The sequence below is a fragment of the Cucurbita moschata genome, unplaced genomic scaffold (genome assembly GCF_002738365.1).
Source record: "Cucurbita moschata cultivar Rifu unplaced genomic scaffold, Cmos_1.0 Cmo_Scf00012, whole genome shotgun sequence".
Classification (NCBI taxonomy): domain Eukaryota; kingdom Viridiplantae; phylum Streptophyta; class Magnoliopsida; order Cucurbitales; family Cucurbitaceae; genus Cucurbita; species Cucurbita moschata.
In genome coordinates this window covers 1,395,999-1,416,024 of record NW_019268528.1, presented here as the reverse complement: position 1 = coordinate 1,416,024, position 20,026 = coordinate 1,395,999, and the positions used below count along the sequence as shown (strand labels likewise).

Here is a 20,026-nt window from a genome sequence, read left to right as displayed (position 1 = left end):
TTAAGATGAAGAAATTTGAGCTTAAACTTATGAAATCCCTTTAAATACACTAATTTTTTCAATTCTTAAGTACAAATGGATACAAAATTACATTTATTCCATCCCAAATTGAGCATATCATCAGCAAAAATTGGCACAAGATTTCTTATAATACAGAGATGAAATCAAGCTGATTGTTACCAATAAATCATGAACAGGAAGAAGAAAAAAGAAAGTTGCAATTCGAACCTCTAATTTAGGGTTTAGGAGGAGGCAAAGGAATTGTAACAGTTTTCAGAAGAACTCACCAATGGAAGTAATTGGAAACCGAAATCATTTCGTTTTGATGTCGATTCCATCTTTTCCGGCGATGATTACGACGGTCGCCATGTCCAAGAACAATCCGTGCTCCACCACTCCTTCAAACGCCGAGATCTCTTTGCCGGCGGCCAATCCGTCCTTAATCGGAGTCTTGAAATACAAATCAACTATGTAATTCGAGTTATCGGTGACGTACGGCTTCCCGTCGGCTTCCAATCGGAGCTTGGCCTCGCAACCTTCGTCCTTGAACAGATCTTGAAGCCTCACCAAATTGTGTTTCCAGCAGAACTGAACGACTTCAACCGGCATCGCGAGGCCGCTTCCACCGAGGCCGTCAACTAATTTAGTTTCATCGACGACGACGACGAACTTATCGGAAGCGGCCTCCACCATTTTCTCACGCAAGAGAGCGCCGCCGCGGCCTTTGACGAGATTCAGATCTGGATCGACTTCATCAGCGCCATCGATGGCCAAATCGAGATGCGGATGGTCGTCCAAGACAGAAAGAGGAATACCTAATGACCTAGCTTGCTCCTCCGTCCGCTTCGAGGTAGGGATTCCAACAATGTCTCTCAATTGATTACTCTTGAGAAGTTCGCCAATCTTGGCGACGACGAAGGCGGCGGTGGAGCCAGTGCCGAGGCCGAGGACCATGCCGCTCTTGACATACTCGACGGCTTTGTCGGCGGCGAGCTTTTTAAGGTCGTCTTGAGTGAGAGTGGAGACGGAGCGGGCTTGGACGGAGAGAGGTCGGCAATGGGCGGAGAGATTTATGGATTTTGGGGAGCGGAGGAGAAGGTTGGCTATGGAGGAAACATGGCGGGAGGAGGAGAGAGAAGGAGGAGAGATAAAGGAGAGGGAAGCCATGGATGAGAAAGGGATTAGGGATTTCAGCTTTTCTGTGTTCTTTCTTCTTCGTTCTTTCTCTCCACTTTCCCTATCCAAACTCCGATGCCCAAATAATTTCCAATTTATTTATTATTTTTTATTATATGAAAAAGATGAATTTTTTTAGCTTTTGGTTTGATTTGAGAAATGGACATTTAGGGTTGGTAGAGGATCAATGGGGAAGAGGGAGGCTTTACTTTGTTATTCTATAACCTCGAGACTTAGGTTAGGACGAATCGACGAGATTACACTTACGTCTATAACTTCGAAACTCAGGTTAGGATCAATCAACGAGATTTCACTTAGGTCTATAACTTCGAGACTCAGGTTAGGATGAATCAACGAGATTTCACTTAGGTCTATAACCTCGAGAATTAGGTTAGGACGAATTGACGCCTCGAGAATCAGGTTAGGACGAATTGACGAGATTTCACTTAGGTCTATAACCTCGAGATTTAGGTTAGGATGAATTGACGAGATTTCACTTAGGTCTATAACCTCGAGATTTAGGTTAGGATGAATTGACGAGATTTCACTTAGGTCTATAACCTTGAGACTTAAGGTTAGGATGAATCAATGAGATTTCACTTAAGTCTATAACCTCAAAAATTAGGTTAGGACAAATTGACGAGATTTTACCTAGGCCTAAAACCTCGAGACTTGGGTTAGGACAAATCGGTGAGAATTCACTTAGGTCTATAACCTCGAGACTTAGGCTAAGACGAATTGACGAGATTTCACTTAGGTTTATAACATCGAGACTTAGGTCAATACGAATCGACGAGATTTCACTAATTATATTAGGATGACAATTCACGATAAAAGATTAATACTTACTTCTTCAGTAATAGGTATTTGCAATAGATCCCTATTATATTTTGTATAACGAGGAGAAAATACGTTAAAAAGAGAGAGAATTGATGTTTTTTTTTATGGTTGTCAATGAAAAGGTACCTATTGATCCATGTGTAGGTAAGTATTATTGTATATACATGTTCGAAACGAAGACTTTGTCGTGCTAGTCTTTATGGATGACGGTGAACTAAAATTTTTACGTGGAGTTTGATGTTCGAACACTAATGAAATGCATACTCAAACTTTGACGTTGTGATGTTAATCCAATGCATATCATGATGCTCAGTCATTCCCTTGTGGATCGTTTGACGAGTTTGATTCGAGCTTTAAAAGGGTATGGATTGAGCTCGTAATGCTCTGTAAAACCATCGGTTTTCGGTTGAACGGTTGGTTCTTCATCCCAGATAAAAAGTGATTGAGAGAAGAAAAATACTATGATCGAAATTGGAATGAGAGAGACGAGGAAGAAGAAATCATAAAAAGAAGATAAAAGGTGAGATAAGATCGAGTAATTTTTCAGAGATTTGACGTTTTTATAACCCGAGAGTAAAAAGACAATTTTACCCTTAGAAAAACCATTTAAAAAAATAATAAAAAATCAATCCCTTTTCAAGAATCACTTCAAGAATATATATATATATATATATATATTTTATTTGTGAATGATATAACTTAATGACTAAATTTGTAAATTAACCAAATATATATATTTTAATTATGATTTAAAGATGCATCTAGGGTTTAGAGGGGATTAGATTCTTGATGGGCCCACAAGCTTGTAGAATATGGAGTCGGGTTATTGGGTTTGACCCGACCGAGATTCGGGTCATAAGGCGATTCCTACCGGACCTTTCCGCCCCCTCACGCGACCACTTTTGAGCGCATTGGAATTTACACAGAATTCATTCCCATTTTCCTTCTTCTTTTCCTTCTCCTCTCGTTCGATTAGCTATGGCTGCCGCATCTGCAACCGCTATTCATCGGAATCAGGTGAGTGATTCAAGTTCTTGCGGCGTTTGCTTATTAAATTCATGCTTAGTTTTCGAGAAATGATTAAGGATGATGTTAAAACTTGAATCTGGCTGGGAGTTTCAGGATTGTATTGCTTTAAGCTTGGTTTTTTTTTTTTTTCTTCTCATACTGATGCTTCGTTTTTAACCAGGTTGATCTGTCCGACTTCATTAATTGGTCTGGCGTCGAGTGCCTTAACCAGAATTTCAGCCACACTTTTACAAATGCTCTTAACCAGGTGCTGTTTGTTATTATTTTGACTCGAGCTGTTAATCAGTTTCTCGTACTTCATTGTTGTTTTTGAATTTCTTAAATAATTCATTTTTATGAAGTTAAAGATGATGCTGAGTTAGACTCGCGTTTTTCCACAATATAATTTACATCTATTATTCCTTTCTAATGGCAAGAGATGGGAAGTTGTGAATATGGAGGTCAGCAAGGTTGGCTAGGTAGATGGAAGTTGATGAATATAAATTTAGCTCTTTGGGTCAAGTTGGCGAATAATTCCCTTTGAAAATAGATGTTGTTCAATTCATTGATTTCTGTTTTTCATCTTACAAGACATCTTTGTGATATTGAGTTACAAAATTTGTCGAATCTTTCTCCGTTTTAGTAGTACGCCTAGTTGGGGTTTTCAGCCATGCATCCTTTTTTTTTTTTTTTAAACAATCCCCCCTCTTTCACTCTGATTTTGGAGGCTAAAATCTGAAAGAAGATAAAGTTTTTCACCTACCTGATTTCCTTGGGTAGATTATACTTACACCATAGACTTTGTCTAAAAGCCTTCATCTATGGTTTTGGGCCATCAGTCGTATGTGTTGTATATGAAAGCAATAAAAGTTACTGATCATTTGCTATAGAGATGTGACTTTGTTGTGAAAATTAGAACCAATTTTTGCACATGTTTGGAGTTAGTTTGACTACTCCCAAAGATTGTAGGGATGAGGTGGAGAAGGTGCTTGTTAACCCAAATTTCCATGATTAGGGTCTGAATCAATGGCAAAAAATGTCTTCACAAATTTATTGAATCCATGGCTCGAAAAGAAATAAAGTATTCTAAGGGTAGTCTTGAAAGAGTCTTGAACGAGTCTTGAAATATGGAACATCTTAATATCTCTCTATTCCAGTGTTCTCGTCTAAAGTGTTATGAAATTATATCTTATGTTTTTATTTTTATCTATTGGACCAACCTATTGTAATTTTATTTCAGGTTTTGTTTTTAGCTTGCTTATTTGTTTGGGCCACTCTTCTTATACATTCATTCATCTTATTACAAGATGATATGTTATAAATATAAACGTCAAAATATCATTTTGGTTCTTCAACTTTGGACTAAATTTGAATATTTTGAAAGAACAAGGACTAAAATAGAACAAGTTCCAAAGTGGAAGGAAAAAAATGATACTATAACCTAAAATAATTTTTTTTTAATGATAAAATAGGTTTCTCTTTTTCCCCTTAATTTATTCCCAACTGCCAAGGGAAATTATTATACCGAGGGTTTGAAACAACTTTTTTTCTAAATTAGACTTGTAGGGATAATGATAGCTTGCTTTTGGAGAGTGATGCAGATGAGCAGCTTTTGATATATATACCTTTTAACCAAGTCATTAAATTGCATTCCTTGGTCATTAAGGGACCTGAAGAGGAAGGTGAGAACTCTATCTATTACACCATTTTTTAATTCTAGTTCATGGTTTCTTCTCTCCTGAGTATTTCAGTACTGCTTGCATGTATATCATAGTTCATCTCATCTATTGGCATAGAAAATTTGTAACGTGGCTTACAATCCAACATGGTCATTGAGGGTATGATAGTTCCATTTTAAATTTTTACTATTTGATTACTGTTATTTTGGGTTATCCCACTCCCTGTCCCTTGCCCCTCCAGTCCTCTAGTCTTGTAAATCCCTTGTCGTACTGCAGTTTCTTGGTGTGGTGAGGGAGTAATGGACTATGGACAGAGGAATGGAAAAATTTTCAGGGTTGGATAGAAACACAACATTGAGTTTCGGAGTGGATAAATGTGCTTTCTATCAAAAACTTTTGTAATTATCTCTTTACGTAATCGCAGTCAATCGAGAAGTTCTTTTTTTTTTTTTTTTAGTGGGAGGATATCTAATCCTAATCCTCCCTGTCCTTTATTTACTCTCGTTCCGCTATGTATTTCTTCTATTCAGAGAATACATCTCATTTTAAATGAAAAAACTACTGAATCACTTCGTCAGGAACGTTATTTGTCTTTCACCTTTCTGTATTTTGTTCTGCTTAACTGTCAAATCACAGGGTTTTAATATTGAGGTTATTCTCCAGGCCCTAGGACTGTAAAGCTTTTCTCAAACAAGGAGAATATGGGATTTGGGTAAACGAATTGTTTTCTTTAGTTAATATTTTTGGTGCAAGTGTTTTCTAAATATTATAATCTGATGATTGTTTGTTTCATGAACGTTGCAGCAATGTCAATGACTACCCTCCCAGTGACACGATTGTGCTCTCCCCAGATAATCTTACGGTAGATTTTCCCATACTTGTATCTGTATCTCATCACCAAATGGAAAACTCTTTAGGTGAGATTATACACAGAAACTGGTAGATCATTGTTTTGTTGGTTATGCTTTGTAGGGAAAGCCAGAAGTTGTAAAGTACGTGAAATTTCAAAATGTTCGTAGGTAAGTCATTGCGGTCATCGGAGTTAATTTTCTTCATTTAGATCGTATATTGAAAGTCCCTGTTGATTGTTCTGAACTATTCAATTCTTTATCAGCTTGACAATTTTTATAGAGGATAACCAATCTGGAGCCGACGTTACAAAAGTTCAAAAGATTGCCTTGTATGGAACAACGTAAGTTGTTTTAACAATTACCATTATAATTCATTTTAGTTAATTTTATCTTCATCTTGCTGAATTACTACATTGCACAATCAGCAAGCTTAGATGAGATGACTTTATGTTTAGATTACTTTGACCAATAGAGTAATAGCATATGAACGTACATCCAAAGGGGACGCATTTTCGAGGAAAGTAATAAGTGAAGCAATGCTTAGATAGTTCATCTTTGGAAATTCCATTCTAGAGTTTTGCTACTTGATGTTGGCTGACAAAGAATTTAAACATCATCTTTCTTTAAAGACGGTAGATATTGTTTTCTTTGGGCTTTCCTTTCAAGGGCTTCCTCTCAAGGTTTTTAAAACACGTCTACTAGGGAGAGGTTTCCACACTCTTATAAAGAATGCTTCGTTCTCCTCTCCAACCAACGTGGGATTTCACAATTAGTATATGCATTTCTTATCGGCAACCGTAGTAGTAAGATAACGAATAGTCCTCTCGAGTTCTTTTTTACATATTTTGTTCCACGATGAGCGATGCATGTCTTTTGCTTTAGGGGATTGCATCAAGTACAAACTATAGTCCTACATGAATTATGTAGACCATCTCATGTACTGTAATCTAAATTTATATCGCACATTATTGGGATCGTGATCCATGATGGGATTGGAATAGAGGAAACAACATTCAACTCCATTTCATTATTTCCTTATGCTTGGTGAAGTGTTGAAGTTGTTGATCTGTTATGCAGGGTTGAAACAACTGACATGAAGGGTCTGAAGAAGATCGAGGATCACTGAATGCAAAAAGAGAGGAATCATGGTCTCTCTCTCTCTCTCTCTCTCTCTCCCCCTCCCTCCCTCTCTCTCATATGATTATGATTATGAGTAATTGATATCAAAGATCAATTTGCAGTAAAGATAAGAACTATTAATGGGTTTTGATGTCATATTCTAGAATTTTGACGAGTTTGTATACTTGTTCGATCAGTGGCGCGTAGTTCATTCCATGTATCACACTTATGCACATTGTTAGGTAGTTTACAAGGAGGATCAATGGTGATAAACTCTTAACTTTTAGCTCTGCTTGATGATCATGGTTGAGATTGAGTCAGCCATTTTATAAGAATACAAGGGGCGTTGGTTTAGTATGTACTGAAAAGATTTCTCGTTTATTCTCAATAGGTTGATCCAACCAAACTAATGAATGGCCCTTTAAGATCATCTTATGTGGGAATTTCAGGTTTGCTGCAATATCTCTTCATCTTTACTCTTTATAGATTTGATATTGTAAACAATCCTAAGTTAAGAATTTTTATGAACACAAAAAAATATATAATTTCACTATTTTTTTTATAGAAAAAAACCTTAAAAAAATTGCTCGGTATAGTTTTTGAGCTTTCATAATACTCGAAATGTCTATTATTGTCATCGAGTGGTACTTTTTAAATTTTTTAATTCAATAATATTAAAAAGTAGGTCGAGATATCTCACTTCTTCCTAATGTAGATATAATAATATTTTTTTTTACTCTTATCAAATAATAAACTCAATTCAACCTAAATCATTCAAAATTTTATTTTTAATAAAAGGTAAAATGTTAGTCAGTAAAATATCTATTTATTTATTTTTAAATAATTAAAAATTAATTTTAATTTTGAGTCCTTCCCGAATAAATAATTATAATTTTTTTTAAAAAAAAATGATATATATATATATATATCTTAAAAATTAATTGAGTCTGTCGAGAATACATATATGCATATACATACGTATAGATACACATACGTGTGTATGTATATGTATGTGTATATGTGTATATACATGCATGCATACATACATACGTGTGTACATGTATATATATATATATCTTAAAAATTAATTTTGAGTCTTTCGAGATTAAATAATTATAAAATTAAATAAAATTTATATATATATATATATATATATATATATATATATATATAATTAATTGTATCTCAATAAAAAAATAAAATGTATTTTTTAAAAATTTAAACAATAAATTCAATTTTAGGAACCAACGAACCAACCAAATTCACATAGTTTTCATCTATTTGAACCAACTGAAACTATATTGTGTTGACTTGATTCATCGAATTTTTTGAACAGAACCAAAACTCAAACTATATTGTGTTGTCTTGATTCATCCAATTTTTTGAAAGTCCTATTAAAATATTAACAAATTTTGAATGTATCATCTTATCAATAAATTCTTCAGACATATGTTATCAATCTTTTCATGTCCAAATTATTTTAAAATTTGATGTCGTAGAAGAAGATAGATGGGCAAATGTGACATTTAAGATTGTCCTTGTGAATTAATGGGCACAGCCAGTTTTGAATGCCACGGCTGGTCGTTGTGCCCACTCATTTTCTCTCAACTCAATCCTCCAATTTTACTCATTTTTTCTATTTTTAAATAATCGAACAATCCCTCCAAAATGAAATTTCAAACACGTGTCGAGATACTACTCGATATATCTTTATATCGAACGACGTACATCTTAATAAATACAATGATATTTATCAACTTAAATACAGTTTAATAGGTTAATGTATCAATAATTTTTTCTTTATCAGCTAAAAAAGCTAGATCTTTACTTACATGTTAGTAGTACGATCAAAAGAAATTAGTAATTTTAAATACCCCAACTTGAAAAATGTTATGTATGACTAAAAGGCGTTTTAGGATTAAAATAGGACGAAAATACCCTTATGGTAGATTGTAAATAATGTATTAAAGAAGAGAGAAATGATCGTTTCATATGAACATATTACTAAAAATGATGCATATTTATGTAAATAAAGTGATCGATTAAATTATAAATAATTCTTTACTAACCGAATTTTTTTAAATGTACGAACTCAAAAGAACCCTGAGTTGAATAATACTTAGACTATTTAAATAAATAAAATCCATTTAATTCTATGTAAAAATATATATTTTTTTATTAAAAGAGAAGAAAAAAAAACGAGGGATATTTTTGGAATTTTGTCAAATAGGTATCATGAAGGTCTATGATGACACGTGTCGAGTTTCTATTGGTGACAGTGTGCTTGCCGTAAAAAAGTCCATGAAAGAGTAAAAGTAGTCCTCACCATTAAGGCCCCCAACCATCTGCTTCCACTCTCTTAACGGCCAACTCCCTCTCTCCTCCGGCTTAAATACGCTCCCTCTCCACCACTCTCTCCGCCACTAAAAATCTCTCTCTCTCTCACAGTTTGTCTTCTGCGCCAATGTCTCAAATCCAGAGCCGTGTGACGCCGATCACCAAGCTAACGGCGGTGTCGAGCGACCCGAGCATGTCGGGTCGGGTCTACTCGCTGACAGCGGCTGACCACGCAATGGAGCTACACAGCGCCGCCGTGGTGATGTACTACAACGAAAATCCATTCGGGTCGTTCATTTTGGACCCGATGAGAGAGTCGCTGTCGAGGGTTTTGTCGCTGTACCCGACAGTGACGGGTCGGTTGACCCGATCGGAGAATGGGAACTGGGCAGTGAAGGCGAACGACGCCGGAGTTAGGGTTACGATGACAAAGGTGGGGACCACTCTTGATGAATGGCTCAGATCTGCCGATTCGGCCGAGGAAAGAAATCTAGCGCCTTTCGAAGAAATGCCGGAGAATCCATATATCTGGTCGCCTTTCCGAATACAGGTAATATATATATATATATATATATATTAATTATTTTTTTGTTTTCAATTAATTTTGATTTTTTAAAAAAATTAGGTAACAATTTAAAAAAAAAAAAATTGTTTATATACTTAATTTAGAAAATCAAAAATAAAATAATATAATAATAAATCTTAAAAAAAAGTTCGAGAATATTTTAAATAAAATATTAATTATTTTTTTTTAATCTAAAATTAAGAGTAATAATATTTTTAAAAAAATTTAAGAGTATTATTAAAAAATAAAAAAAATAGAAATAATTATTAATATAAACAAAAGAATAATAATAAAAATAAAAGACGAGTTGAAGTAGGGATGATAAATTTTATATGAAAATATGAAAATTTGAATGTTGGACTCCAAAAGATTCAGTTTTTAATGAAAATTAGGATTTGGAATAGGTATGACGTGATCGGTCTTTATATCTATTGAAAATTAAAATTTGAAATGTTTACGAGATTATGAGTATAAACCTTAACACGGGTCGGGATTGATAGTGTTTATGACTGTCCAGATCAATGAGTTTGAAGGAGGGGGTGTGGCCATTGGAGTGAGCTTCACTCACCTAACTGCAGATCCAACCTCTGCAACTTTCCTCCTGAAAGCATGGGCCGATGCTCACCGGGGCGAACCCGTGTCGCCACCGATTTTCACCCGTCCATCGATTGGAGACGGCGAACAAATCCCGAACACGGCCATGAAATCAACCAGCTTCTATGCGAACAAGTCCAAGACATGGCCACAAAACCAACCAGCTTCTACTACCAAAATGGCCTCTGCTACCTTCAAATTCTCCAACTCAACAATCAACCAATGGCTATCAAAAACAGAGCACCATTGTCCTAACGCCACCCCTTTTGATCTCCTGGCTGCTCTCTTCTGGAAACAAGTCCTACAAATTAAGGGTCTGTCCCAGAATGAGCTGAATCATTCATTATCAATCTGCACTGACTTAAGAACTTCATTTCAATCCTCACAAAGGTTCTACTTTGGGAATGCTCTGCTATTTTCAGAGCTCTCTGTAAGCTCAAAGGACATGGAGCAATGGGATTTGGGAGAGATTGTGGGATTGATACACAGCCATTTGGAGAAGCTCGACGGGGAGGACGAGATTCGGACCGCGATGGAATGGCTCGAGTCCAGGAAAGAAAAGGGCGGGAAATATGCGGCGCCGTTCAAGATGTACGGGCCGGAATTGACTTGTGTAAGTATGGAACATATGGGAGTGAAGTTGAGTTATGCAACGAAGTTCGTGAGGAATTCAAAGGCTGTTCATGTGTCGTATAATGTTGGGAATTGTGAAGGGGATGGATTGATTGTTGTAATGGCTTCTAATGAAGAAGGGGTTGCGAGGAATGTGATGGTGATGCTACCGGAGAGGGAGATGGCTGAGCTTTGTAAGGATGAAGCTGTTTTGAGGTTCAATCCGACAGTGATTCTTGGTGGAAGGTTGGTTTGAGATGAACAACGTTGTACTTGATGTTCTATGTTGGGATGAACTTGGAGTGATATTGTTATAGGATTATGTTGTGTTTGTGTGAGTTTTTATGTGTGTATCGGAAAAATTTGAAACTCGAAATTCCTTGTTTGACTGAAAAAAGGGGTGTTTTGCAAGAATGAGGATTGAAATAGGAGATAGGGGCGGAGCGGGAACGGAGATATAATTCCTTACTCTAGACCTGTTTAGCTAACCGGAGAGAAATCTCTTCCAGTATCTCTCTCGTCCCTTGTTTAAATGAGGATTTTCTGTCTCGTTTGAAGTAGGTTAGTGCGGGTTAAGTAGATATCTCTAATAGAGCTATAGTTGGGGATGTAACATATTTACGACTGAGAGATTCCATATCAATTGGAGAGGGGAACGAAACATTACTTAGAGAAGGGTGTGGAAACCTCTTCCTAGTAGATGTGTTTTAAAACTATGAGACTAACGACAATATGTAACAGGTCAAAGCGGACAATATCTGCTAGCGGTGAGTTTGGAGTGTTACATAGACCCAACTCAGTTACTCGGGCTGTAAATTTTTTCATCGATAACCTTTATTAAATAATGAATCGAGTCATTTATTCAATTTTTTTAACTTCGGGATCAAATAAGAAGCATCATTTTCGCAAATTCTTCGTAGTCAATAAGACCATCTCCATCCAAATCAGCTTCTTTCACCATTTGCTCTACTTCTTCATCAGTTAATTTCTCCACCATGTGGATCATCACATTCTTCAGCTGCCACAAACACACAAAATTAAACCACTTTTAACCCTTTTTCTCGGGTTGTTCGAGTTAGGGTTTAGGGATTGAAAATGATCGAGAGGGATTCATAAATGTTTTAAGTAGAAATAAGTAACAAAACTCGAAAATCGAGCTGATCGATCGAATTGACTTCAGTTGGTCGATTTAAGTTCACGTGTCAATTGGAATCAGTTGGCTGATGAACTCATAAACGCTCAAACCGACTGACCCATCAGACCATATCGATTTTAAAAAACCAACCAAAAACACTTCCAACCTTTTCTTTTTCTCTAGGGTAATTAGAAGTCAAACCTCGTTGGGCGATATAAACCCATCTTGATCCATATCAAATACTTTGAAAGCTTCTCTCAATTCTTCTTCGGCTTCATTTTCCTAAATATTCAAATATTTAAATTTAATTCTCGAACTTTCAATAAATCCTTAAATACCCTTTATTAGTCTTTCTTCGATGAACGTTAGCACATTGTGTCTCTTTTGGAAGAAAAATTATTGTTATTATTTTACTAATTAAAAAAAGAAAAAACTATCTCGAAACGTCACAGTTATTTAATTATTTTATAAATTATTGAAATATATTTCTTTTAAAATATTGAATAAACTAATTTATTTATCAATTTCTTAAGCATAAACATGCTTTTTTAACAAGTAATTGACTTGATTTATCAACAAAATTAAGATTTAATAATAATTTTAAAAAACATTAGCAGGCTTGTTTAACAATTTATCTGTTAATTACTTTCTTTAAATAACAAATTAAAAATTACATAATCCTCGAAAAATATAAAATAAAATAAAAAGTCAAAACTCATATTCCAACAAGTCGGCCTCGTTCAAAATTTGTGGAAATTAAAAGTATATAATTGATTATTTGAAAAATCCTTGTGGAAAAATAAATAAATAATTAAAATACCCGAATTTGGAAGTAAGTTTACATTTATGCCCTTAGACTTTTTTTTTTTTTTTTTACCTTTGAAATTTACTAAAAATAACTATATTATTTACGTAATTACGTGACTATTAATGTATATTAAATGATAATAATATTTTAAAATAAATTGTATCAATAATCTATATAGTTATAAATAATATCATATACGCCTTTTAATTTTTAAATATTAGATGGTACGTCAATTTTTTATTATTATAAATAAAAATTTTATAAAGTTTAAGCGTATAATTGAAATTAACGTTAATAAATACCTTCATCTTTTTTTCCATGAGATTGAAGAACTCCTCAAATTCAATGGATCCGCTCCCGTTAACATCAACTTCATTCATCATGATTTGCAGTTCTTCTTCAGTAGGGTTTTGATGTAACGATCTAATCGCTGTAGCAAGTTCTTTGATCGTTATGCAACCTATATTTCAAAAAACGTTCATAATTACGATTAGATATCTAGTTATCTTGAACGTAATTCAACGGGCTATGACGTATATCATTAGCCTCAGAAATTCGAGTTTTCATCGTAAAACGAAAAAAAAGTTCGACCTAAAGAAATTATGAGAATAGATCATACAATTATTTTACAAAAAAACGAAAAACTCGAACAACAAAATGGTTATCAAACGATGATCGGTAATTCAAAAATTCAAGAACAAAAGGTCGATCGTGGCAACGGTCAGCTGCCACGAGCGGTGATGGAAGAGAATTTGATTACGATATTCATAACTCACACGTACCATCACCATCTTTGTCGAGCAGACAAAAAGCTTCTTGAAACTCTAAAATTTGCTCTTCCGACATGATGCAATGGAGAAGAAGAAGCAGCTGGTCTTTGATGAAAAAATTAGGCTATATATATACATATGTATATATATGTATACATATATGTATATATATGTATGTATATATTAGAGATTCAAATTTAATAATTTATAATATATTGGGTCCTTATCGATAAATATATATATTTATGGGTCACATGTTGTATTATTTAATAAATATTAGGACTTTTTATACTTGTTTTGAAAGGTTGATATGGTAAATGTATGAATAATATTTTATTTTTTGAGTAAACGTATATATTTTTAAAAATTATTTATTATAATTTTCTCATTTAATTTTATGAAAATAAAAAACATTTTGAACTAAAAAAATAATAATAACAATAAAAACAAGTTTAAATATATAAAATAATACATTTATTCAAAATGAGATAGGAATAAGATGGGTTTAAAATATAATTTTGGTGGCCCTAATTTAAATTCTATTTTATTTTGGTATTCAAATTTAAATAGATTAAATTAATAAAAATATTCTTAAACTTTATTTATTTATTTATTTTTAATTAAAAAATAATCTTTGACGTTATTTAAAAGGTAAAAAATAACTTTAATTTAAAAAAAAAATTCAAAAATTATATTTACAATTAGTATGACATTTCAAAAATACCGATGGATTTTCAAGAGTAACATTAAAATGTTCGGAGATAATCTATGAAGTGTTAATAGATGTTTTCCGTGTTAATGCTATTTTTAAAATGTGCACATATCGACTAGGTCCAAGGGTCCCAGTAGTTTTTTTTTTTTTTAATAGAAAAATAAAATTGAATAAAATAAATAAAATCTGTTAATGAATTAAGAAGGGCAAAGTTGAAATAAAAATAAAATAAAATTACTCTAGCCTTTTTCTTTTTATTTTTTTAAGAAAAATAATTTTAGATTCATATATTTTATTATTTCTTTGTCAGTCTTCTAAAGATGTTTATTATTTTTTTTTCTTTTTCTATCTCATGTAAATTATTTATTATTTTTTCTCCAAGGAATTGTAAAAAGTCCCATTTAATTAATTAGAGACAAAGACTATATATATATAATACAAATACTAAAAAGAAAGACCAAGTAAAATGTTAAAAAAATTCATTTTTTATATTTTTTTTTTTATAATTGATGTGTATACTTAGTTTCACGGTTTTGTTTACTGTGACTAGCTCTAATACCATTTATAATAGCTCAAACTTACCACTAACGGATATTATCAGGTTTATCCATATATTATTTTCAGCTTCGCAATTTTAAAATATTTTTTATTAAGAAGAGATTTTCACATTATCATAAAATTAAACAAAGAAGATCCGTCGTAAAAATGTGATTAAAATTAAATAAAAATTAGACTCTAAAACAAAAATTCAAGAATATTTAAAAAAAAAAAAAAATCGTCGAAATTTATATTTTTCTAATCAAAATTGAAAATTTTGGAACATAATTAAAAATTTAAAATGGATTAAATTAAAAAAAAAAAACCGTATATTTCGATAAAAGACAGAGATAGTCTTCGTAAGCCCAAAGAGTCAATTTCGCGTTTGAAGTAAACTCTCCATTTCCCTCTCTCGAGCTTTTCTTCCGCTCTGCGAAAATGTCAGAAGCCACAATAACGATCCTGGACGGCACGCAGCTAAGATCCATCGACCTCTCTCTGCTCTTCTCCGATCGTAGTGTCACCGGAGCTCAGGTCCTCGACCTTGCCGATTCCTCAGTCTCCTCGTCTCTGTTCGGGATCGCCTTGCCGGAGACTCTCAGATCATCTGCTCTTAATCGCATTGGCTTCCACGACATTGTTGCTTTCCGACGATCGGAGCTCACTCGTGAACGAGCCTCTGAGATTCTGAAGGCCTATGTAGCTGCGATCGCTGATGGTTTACGAGGTATCTTGTTTTCTCGTGTTTGTATGGTGTCTTAGTGCGTAATGTTCGTGAATTTCGTTATCGGAGCTTTTGGCAGCTCATCAAGAAGTACGATTGAGTGTTTTTTTTTTTTTTTAAATCATGAATTTAACATTTTAGATCTTGCGAATAGTGAATTAGACTGTGAAGGATGAACAGAAAAGTAAGGAGAAATTGTTTCAGCATGATGAAATTGAACTGATGGATTAAATGTTTGTTGTTTAACTGGATTCCAAGCACGTGTAGGGCGTTGATTGCCAATGTGAACTAGATAATCCGCTCAAAAGTTATAATCTGATAATTTAGATATATATATATATATACCTTGGTACAGATATCATGTATCTGTCTGGTTCAACCATTTTAGTCTAGTAGAATGATCGAGGATTACCTAGATAACTGTGTATTATGAACGATCTGTTGGATATATCTCTTTGTTTTATTTCTATAGCAAGAAAACGTTACTAATAAATTTTTGTTTTCCCAGATGATCCTGTTGTAGTGTCAATTTTGGATGGGAACAATCTGCGTGTTTTCTTAGATGATGAAGATGATTTTGCAATGCTAGCTGAGTCCCTTTTCACTGATTTAGATACAGAAGATAAAGGAAAGATCAAGAAGAGTGAGATTAAAAATGCTCTTATCCACATGGGGGTTGAAACGGGTGTACCACCTCTCTCAGGTTTATTCATATTTTACTTTCCTCCTTTTCTCCTTTTTTCTTGTTTAATTCTTGGTAATCTACTTTCCATTTTTACTTTGGTCTATGTCTTTAGACTGAGAATTGTCCTGTACACGCTTCTACAACGAATTTATTTGCAAGTTGGTCTTCCTGCCTTTGTTTGTGGAATTTTTCAAAACTGTCTGCTCAATTATATCCACTGTTTCATGTGTTCAACATATCATGTTTAAAACTCCCGTGCATAAGCTTCTACAAGGGTATTTTGAATCTCCTCTTAGTGGTACAGTAGCTAGCTACATTATACTGGTACAAGTCTCTAACTATTTGCAGAAAAAAACATACTGCATCACATGTTTATCACGACTATGAATGCTTTCCACGTTAAATGGATGGATGAATTTCTAGAATGTTGTAATACATTAAAGAGATGCAGATCAGACTCATCAATGAGAAATTTTTGTATGAACATTCTCTTTGGATTTTCCTAACTTGGAAATGGTTTTTAAACACCTTTTCTCTACTATGACGTAAGGAACTTTAGTTTTGAGCATTTGTTCTATTTTTTAACTGATCAGTAAAAGGACCCTACTTCACATATGAAGTTATAACCTGTGTGCATTTGCAACGAACTTCTCTTTGTAACATACCAGTGATGAAACAGAATATCCTTTGCTGAGCGACATCTTGCAAAAACACGAAGTGGAGAGCAGCAATGAATTGGGCCAAGCTCAATTTGCAGAAGTGCTTCAGCCTGTCCTTCAAGAGTTAGCAGATACTCTTGCAAAAAAGCCTTATGTTTTCATTCAAAGTATCAAGGTCGCTAATGGAGCTCGGATAAAAAAGGTAAATCGGTACCTTTCCTTTTCTTCCTTGGACATACCCTTCAATGATATCTTCCCCTTGACATTGGGAATTGGGAAGTGTTGTAAACCCTTTTTTTGTGAGAAACTTTGAAAGTGTAGTAAACCCTTAATACCATCATTAGCATATTTTCTTAGACAAGTTTACTGGCCTGGTTTATCTGCATCCGACATTTTACATACTAGAAGGATTACACCCATCAAATTGTGGATTCATTAATTTTGGAAATTTTAACATTATACTATCAGTAACAGGCACTGACAAAAAATGGGTAAGCCCCGACCTGTAGTTTCTTTTCCCCTTAATTTCTGCACTGTGTTGACTAGCTTCTGGATCTTAGAACTATCCACTGCACTTAATACCATGTGATATTGTTGTTATTATTTTATACTCGAGGAAAATATTCTTTCTGTTGGTCTTATGATGATAGATACCACTGAATGCAGTGAGCTAGTTCACTGGAGTCGAAGTTACCAATTCTAAGGAGTCCATATCAATTTATGTCTGATCCTTCACATATAATTTCCTTCAACCATATTCTCTTCATGAAGTAGAGCCAATCCTAATTGATCTTGTAAGAGACATGCTATTGAACAAATCTGTTTTCCAAATGATTTATATCGTCAAGTATACCCATTCCAAATTAAGTGACCTGCACTTCAGATATTGTAAACTGAATGTATATATACACAGTGAGATCTGGTAGTTTTCTTCTTTGTGATGAAGTTTTATTTTCATCTAATCTACTCTAGTGAACATCGACTTGCATGACTTCTTACTACTATTTGGGAACTATGAATACTTTTGAAAATATTGTAATTCCTGATGTGAGTTGCAGCTTTTGGCTGACGAGAAGCAATTCAGCAATGTCATAGAAAAGCTCTGGCAGTGGCAGGGAACCCATAAAGAAGAGGATGAGGTAACAACTTCGCAAAATATCAGGAATTACTTCGAAAAAGAATGGAGGGAACTGGGCTTGCCACCTACAGAAGCCAATGATGCCGTGGTTCTTCTCTATGATGCAATATTTGCTGATATAGCGAAGGAGAAGTGTGGTTCAATATCCGAAAAGAATCAAGTTGAAAAACTTGCAAAGGAGATTTTGGAGATATTTGTGGAGCAGCTTGAAGCCAGTCCTGTGTATTATGATTATGACCCCAAATGAGCAAGGCGACCGTGTTACATCTGAAGCTCGGGTCATCACTTACGGAATCGGTCGTTTCTTCGATCATCATTCTCTTATGATCAGGTACGAGCATTTAAGAGTAAAGTAATTATGATATCAAACTTGCGTTGGGGGCTAGCATGTTATCCTGAAACATAGTCATGTTCATTATATACCATACTGAATTTGGAGCCCCTTGAAGTGGCCAATAGTTTTATACCATGACATACAGAATCAGAATAAAATGTATCATTCAGATGGGATTTAGTTATACATTTTTGTGAGGAACAATTTATAATCCTACCAGAAAAAATCATGTACTGCTAGGTGAAGCTTTTGTCTGGTGAGATTAAAAGTAAAATGCATGCTTCATTTGCATCCTTTTCTTTGCTTGCTTTATTGATATTTATTCTTTGAATTTTCTTGTTTTCTTTTCGGAAAGTGCACCTTCTTTTCCATAGGTTATATATAATGCATAGAAGCCCTTCCAAAAAGTAGAAGCCTCAACACTCTAACGACCCAAACCCACCACTAGCAAATATTGTCCTCTTTGGTCTTTCCTTTTCAAGCTTCCCCTCAAAGTTTTTAATGCATTTGTTAGGGAGAGGTTTCTACGAATGTTTCGTTCTCCTCCCCAATCGATGTGGGATCTCACCTAACGTCCCAAACCCACCGCTAGCAGATATTGTCCTTTTTGAGCTTTCCCTTTTGAACTTCCTCTCAAAGTTTTTAAAACGTGTTTGCTAGGGAGAAGTTTCTACACTCTTGTAAAGAATGTTTCGTTTTCCTCCCCAATCGAAACCAGAGAACCATTAAACCTTTACTAACTACCAAATTTCTTCCCCAGCTTTCTTAAATTCTTTGAAAATTCTATTATTTTGTCCAGCCAAATACCTCACAAAATAGAACAGAAACTTGTTTTAGTTTATGATTTAACCAAAATTAAAACAAAGATTATTTTTTTTCCTGAAATTAATTTTTGTATATAAATGTTGATTCACAATCTCAGTGAAAATGACCTCTACTTTATTCGAGAGCTTTTTGAGGAGTCCACGTATAAGATTTTATTTTGTGAGAGTCGTCACTTAATGAAACACGTTACACTACTATTTTCCACATCTTCTTGCCTTTTGCCTCTTCCCTAAGTTCATTTATTTTAGTCTGTCGAACATAATTCAACTAGTTAATAAGTTCGGCTAATTTTTTTGTCGAATAATTTTTTTTTTGTATGTGCAAGTATTTGAACCATGTAACATGATTATGACTATCACGAGAGAGACGTATTACATGACAAGCCTTGAACTTTATGTCTCATTTCATTGCTTACATCTCTCCAAATATTGAAGATTAATAAATGAGAAGATTTATTATTATTATTATTATTATTTGCTTTTTTGTGAACTCGACGTGAGAGCCTCAAAAGGTATATGCTCATCAACTGGTATATACCCAAATATGACCTTATTTATTGGTCTATGGTCCCATATGTTTAGAAATAGTAACATCAACAATAATTTCAGGTTGATTACAAAATATTAGTATTGCTTCTACAAAGAGCATATTTACTCACAAGGTTACAAATTTTCTTTTATTAGTATCGGATAGGTTAAAAATTTCGTATTTAATATTAACATTAAATCCCTACCGCGTCATAAATATGTCTTAACTAATAAAGATGTTTAATATTGATTAATTAACAAACGAGTTGTGTTTAATACTAATAAAAATGTTTTAGCTATTGAACTATACTTAAGTTGATATTGATTTTATACTCGTTACGGGCTATCCATTACCTAGGTAGGCCATTGCCCCCCAAAAAAAAAAAAGGAC

General features: G+C 34.0%; 5 protein-coding genes across 8 annotated transcripts; 3 read left to right on the top strand and 2 right to left on the bottom strand.

Annotated features, from left to right (window-relative positions):
• Positions 1-21: 21 nt before the first annotated feature.
• LOC111450781 (probable ribose-5-phosphate isomerase 3, chloroplastic) lies at positions 22-1,271 on the bottom strand. The gene has a single exon (XM_023091069.1). It carries the CDS (start codon positions 1,165-1,167, stop codon positions 313-315), a length of 855 nt encoding a protein of 284 aa, XP_022946837.1. The 5' UTR covers positions 1,168-1,271; the 3' UTR covers positions 22-312.
• Positions 1,272-2,894: 1,623 nt separating this feature from the next.
• On the top strand, positions 2,895-7,255 carry LOC111450832 (PITH domain-containing protein At3g04780-like). Of its 4 annotated transcripts, none has more exons than XR_002711881.1 (9): positions 2,895-3,033; positions 3,206-3,292; positions 4,583-4,706; positions 5,367-5,415; positions 5,508-5,565; positions 5,676-5,722; positions 5,818-5,895; positions 6,632-6,915; positions 7,065-7,133. XR_002711881.1 is itself a non-coding variant. In XM_023091125.1 (9 exons), the coding sequence occupies exons 1-8, from the start codon at positions 2,995-2,997 to the stop codon at positions 6,678-6,680; spliced, it is 531 nt and encodes a 176-aa protein (XP_022946893.1). In that variant the 5' UTR covers positions 2,895-2,994; the 3' UTR covers positions 6,681-6,702; positions 7,065-7,255. The 4 variants fall into 4 exon arrangements, 3 of the variants coding, with proteins under 3 accessions (XP_022946893.1, XP_022946892.1, XP_022946891.1); XM_023091125.1 differs by having other exon boundaries at positions 6,632-6,702; positions 7,065-7,255; XM_023091124.1 differs by lacking the exon at positions 7,065-7,133 and having other exon boundaries at positions 6,632-6,706; positions 6,741-7,030.
• Positions 7,256-9,035: 1,780 nt separating this feature from the next.
• On the top strand, positions 9,036-11,338 carry LOC111450267 (protein ECERIFERUM 26-like). Its single transcript, XM_023090299.1, has 2 exons — positions 9,036-9,560; positions 10,093-11,338. Exons 1-2 carry the CDS (start codon positions 9,138-9,140, stop codon positions 11,035-11,037), a joined length of 1,368 nt encoding a protein of 455 aa, XP_022946067.1. The 5' UTR covers positions 9,036-9,137; the 3' UTR covers positions 11,038-11,338.
• A 254-nt stretch (positions 11,339-11,592) lies between these two features.
• Positions 11,593-13,579, bottom strand: LOC111450628 (calmodulin-like protein 8). The gene is made up of 4 exons (XM_023090844.1): positions 13,507-13,579; positions 13,027-13,184; positions 12,118-12,198; positions 11,593-11,799 (listed from the first exon to the last, which is right to left on the bottom strand). The coding sequence occupies exons 1-4, from the start codon at positions 13,568-13,570 to the stop codon at positions 11,665-11,667; spliced, it is 438 nt and encodes a 145-aa protein (XP_022946612.1). The 5' UTR covers positions 13,571-13,579; the 3' UTR covers positions 11,593-11,664.
• Positions 13,580-15,108: 1,529 nt separating this feature from the next.
• Positions 15,109-18,574, top strand: LOC111450774. Its single transcript, XM_023091062.1, has 4 exons — positions 15,109-15,470; positions 15,976-16,170; positions 16,832-17,013; positions 17,870-18,574. The coding sequence occupies exons 1-4, from the start codon at positions 15,182-15,184 to the stop codon at positions 18,194-18,196; spliced, it is 993 nt and encodes a 330-aa protein (XP_022946830.1). The 5' UTR covers positions 15,109-15,181; the 3' UTR covers positions 18,197-18,574.
• The last annotated feature ends 1,452 nt before the right edge of the window (positions 18,575-20,026 follow it).

Excerpts from the sequence above, each read along its gene's own strand:
- LOC111450781 (XM_023091069.1), bottom strand. The coding sequence starts at position 1,167 with ATGGCTTCCCTCTCCTTTATCTCTCCTCCTTCTCTCTCCTCCTCCCGC.
- LOC111450832 (XM_023091125.1), top strand. The coding sequence starts at position 2,995 with ATGGCTGCCGCATCTGCAACCGCTATTCATCGGAATCAG. Across the intron at positions 4,707-5,366 it reads TAAGGGACCTGAAGAGGAAG|GCCCTAGGACTGTAAAGCTT; the intron begins GTGAGAACTCTA and ends GTTATTCTCCAG. Across the intron at positions 5,416-5,507 it reads AAGGAGAATATGGGATTTGG|CAATGTCAATGACTACCCTC; the intron begins GTAAACGAATTG and ends TGAACGTTGCAG.
- LOC111450267 (XM_023090299.1), top strand. The coding sequence starts at position 9,138 with ATGTCTCAAATCCAGAGCCGTGTGACGCCGATCACCAAGCTAACGGCG. Across the intron at positions 9,561-10,092 it reads GGTCGCCTTTCCGAATACAG|ATCAATGAGTTTGAAGGAGG; the intron begins GTAATATATATA and ends ATGACTGTCCAG.
- LOC111450628 (XM_023090844.1), bottom strand. The coding sequence starts at position 13,570 with ATGTCGGAAGAGCAAATTTTAGAGTTTCAAGAAGCTTTTTGTCTGCTC. Across the intron at positions 13,185-13,506 it reads GCTCGACAAAGATGGTGATG|GTTGCATAACGATCAAAGAA; the intron begins GTACGTGTGAGT and ends TTTGAAATATAG. Across the intron at positions 11,800-12,117 it reads GGTTTATATCGCCCAACGAG|CTGAAGAATGTGATGATCCA; the intron begins GTTTGACTTCTA and ends TGTTTGTGGCAG.
- LOC111450774 (XM_023091062.1), top strand. The coding sequence starts at position 15,182 with ATGTCAGAAGCCACAATAACGATCCTGGACGGCACGCAGCTAAGATCC. Across the intron at positions 16,171-16,831 it reads GGGTGTACCACCTCTCTCAG|AATATCCTTTGCTGAGCGAC; the intron begins GTTTATTCATAT and ends GTGATGAAACAG. Across the intron at positions 17,014-17,869 it reads ATGGAGCTCGGATAAAAAAG|CTTTTGGCTGACGAGAAGCA; the intron begins GTAAATCGGTAC and ends TGTGAGTTGCAG.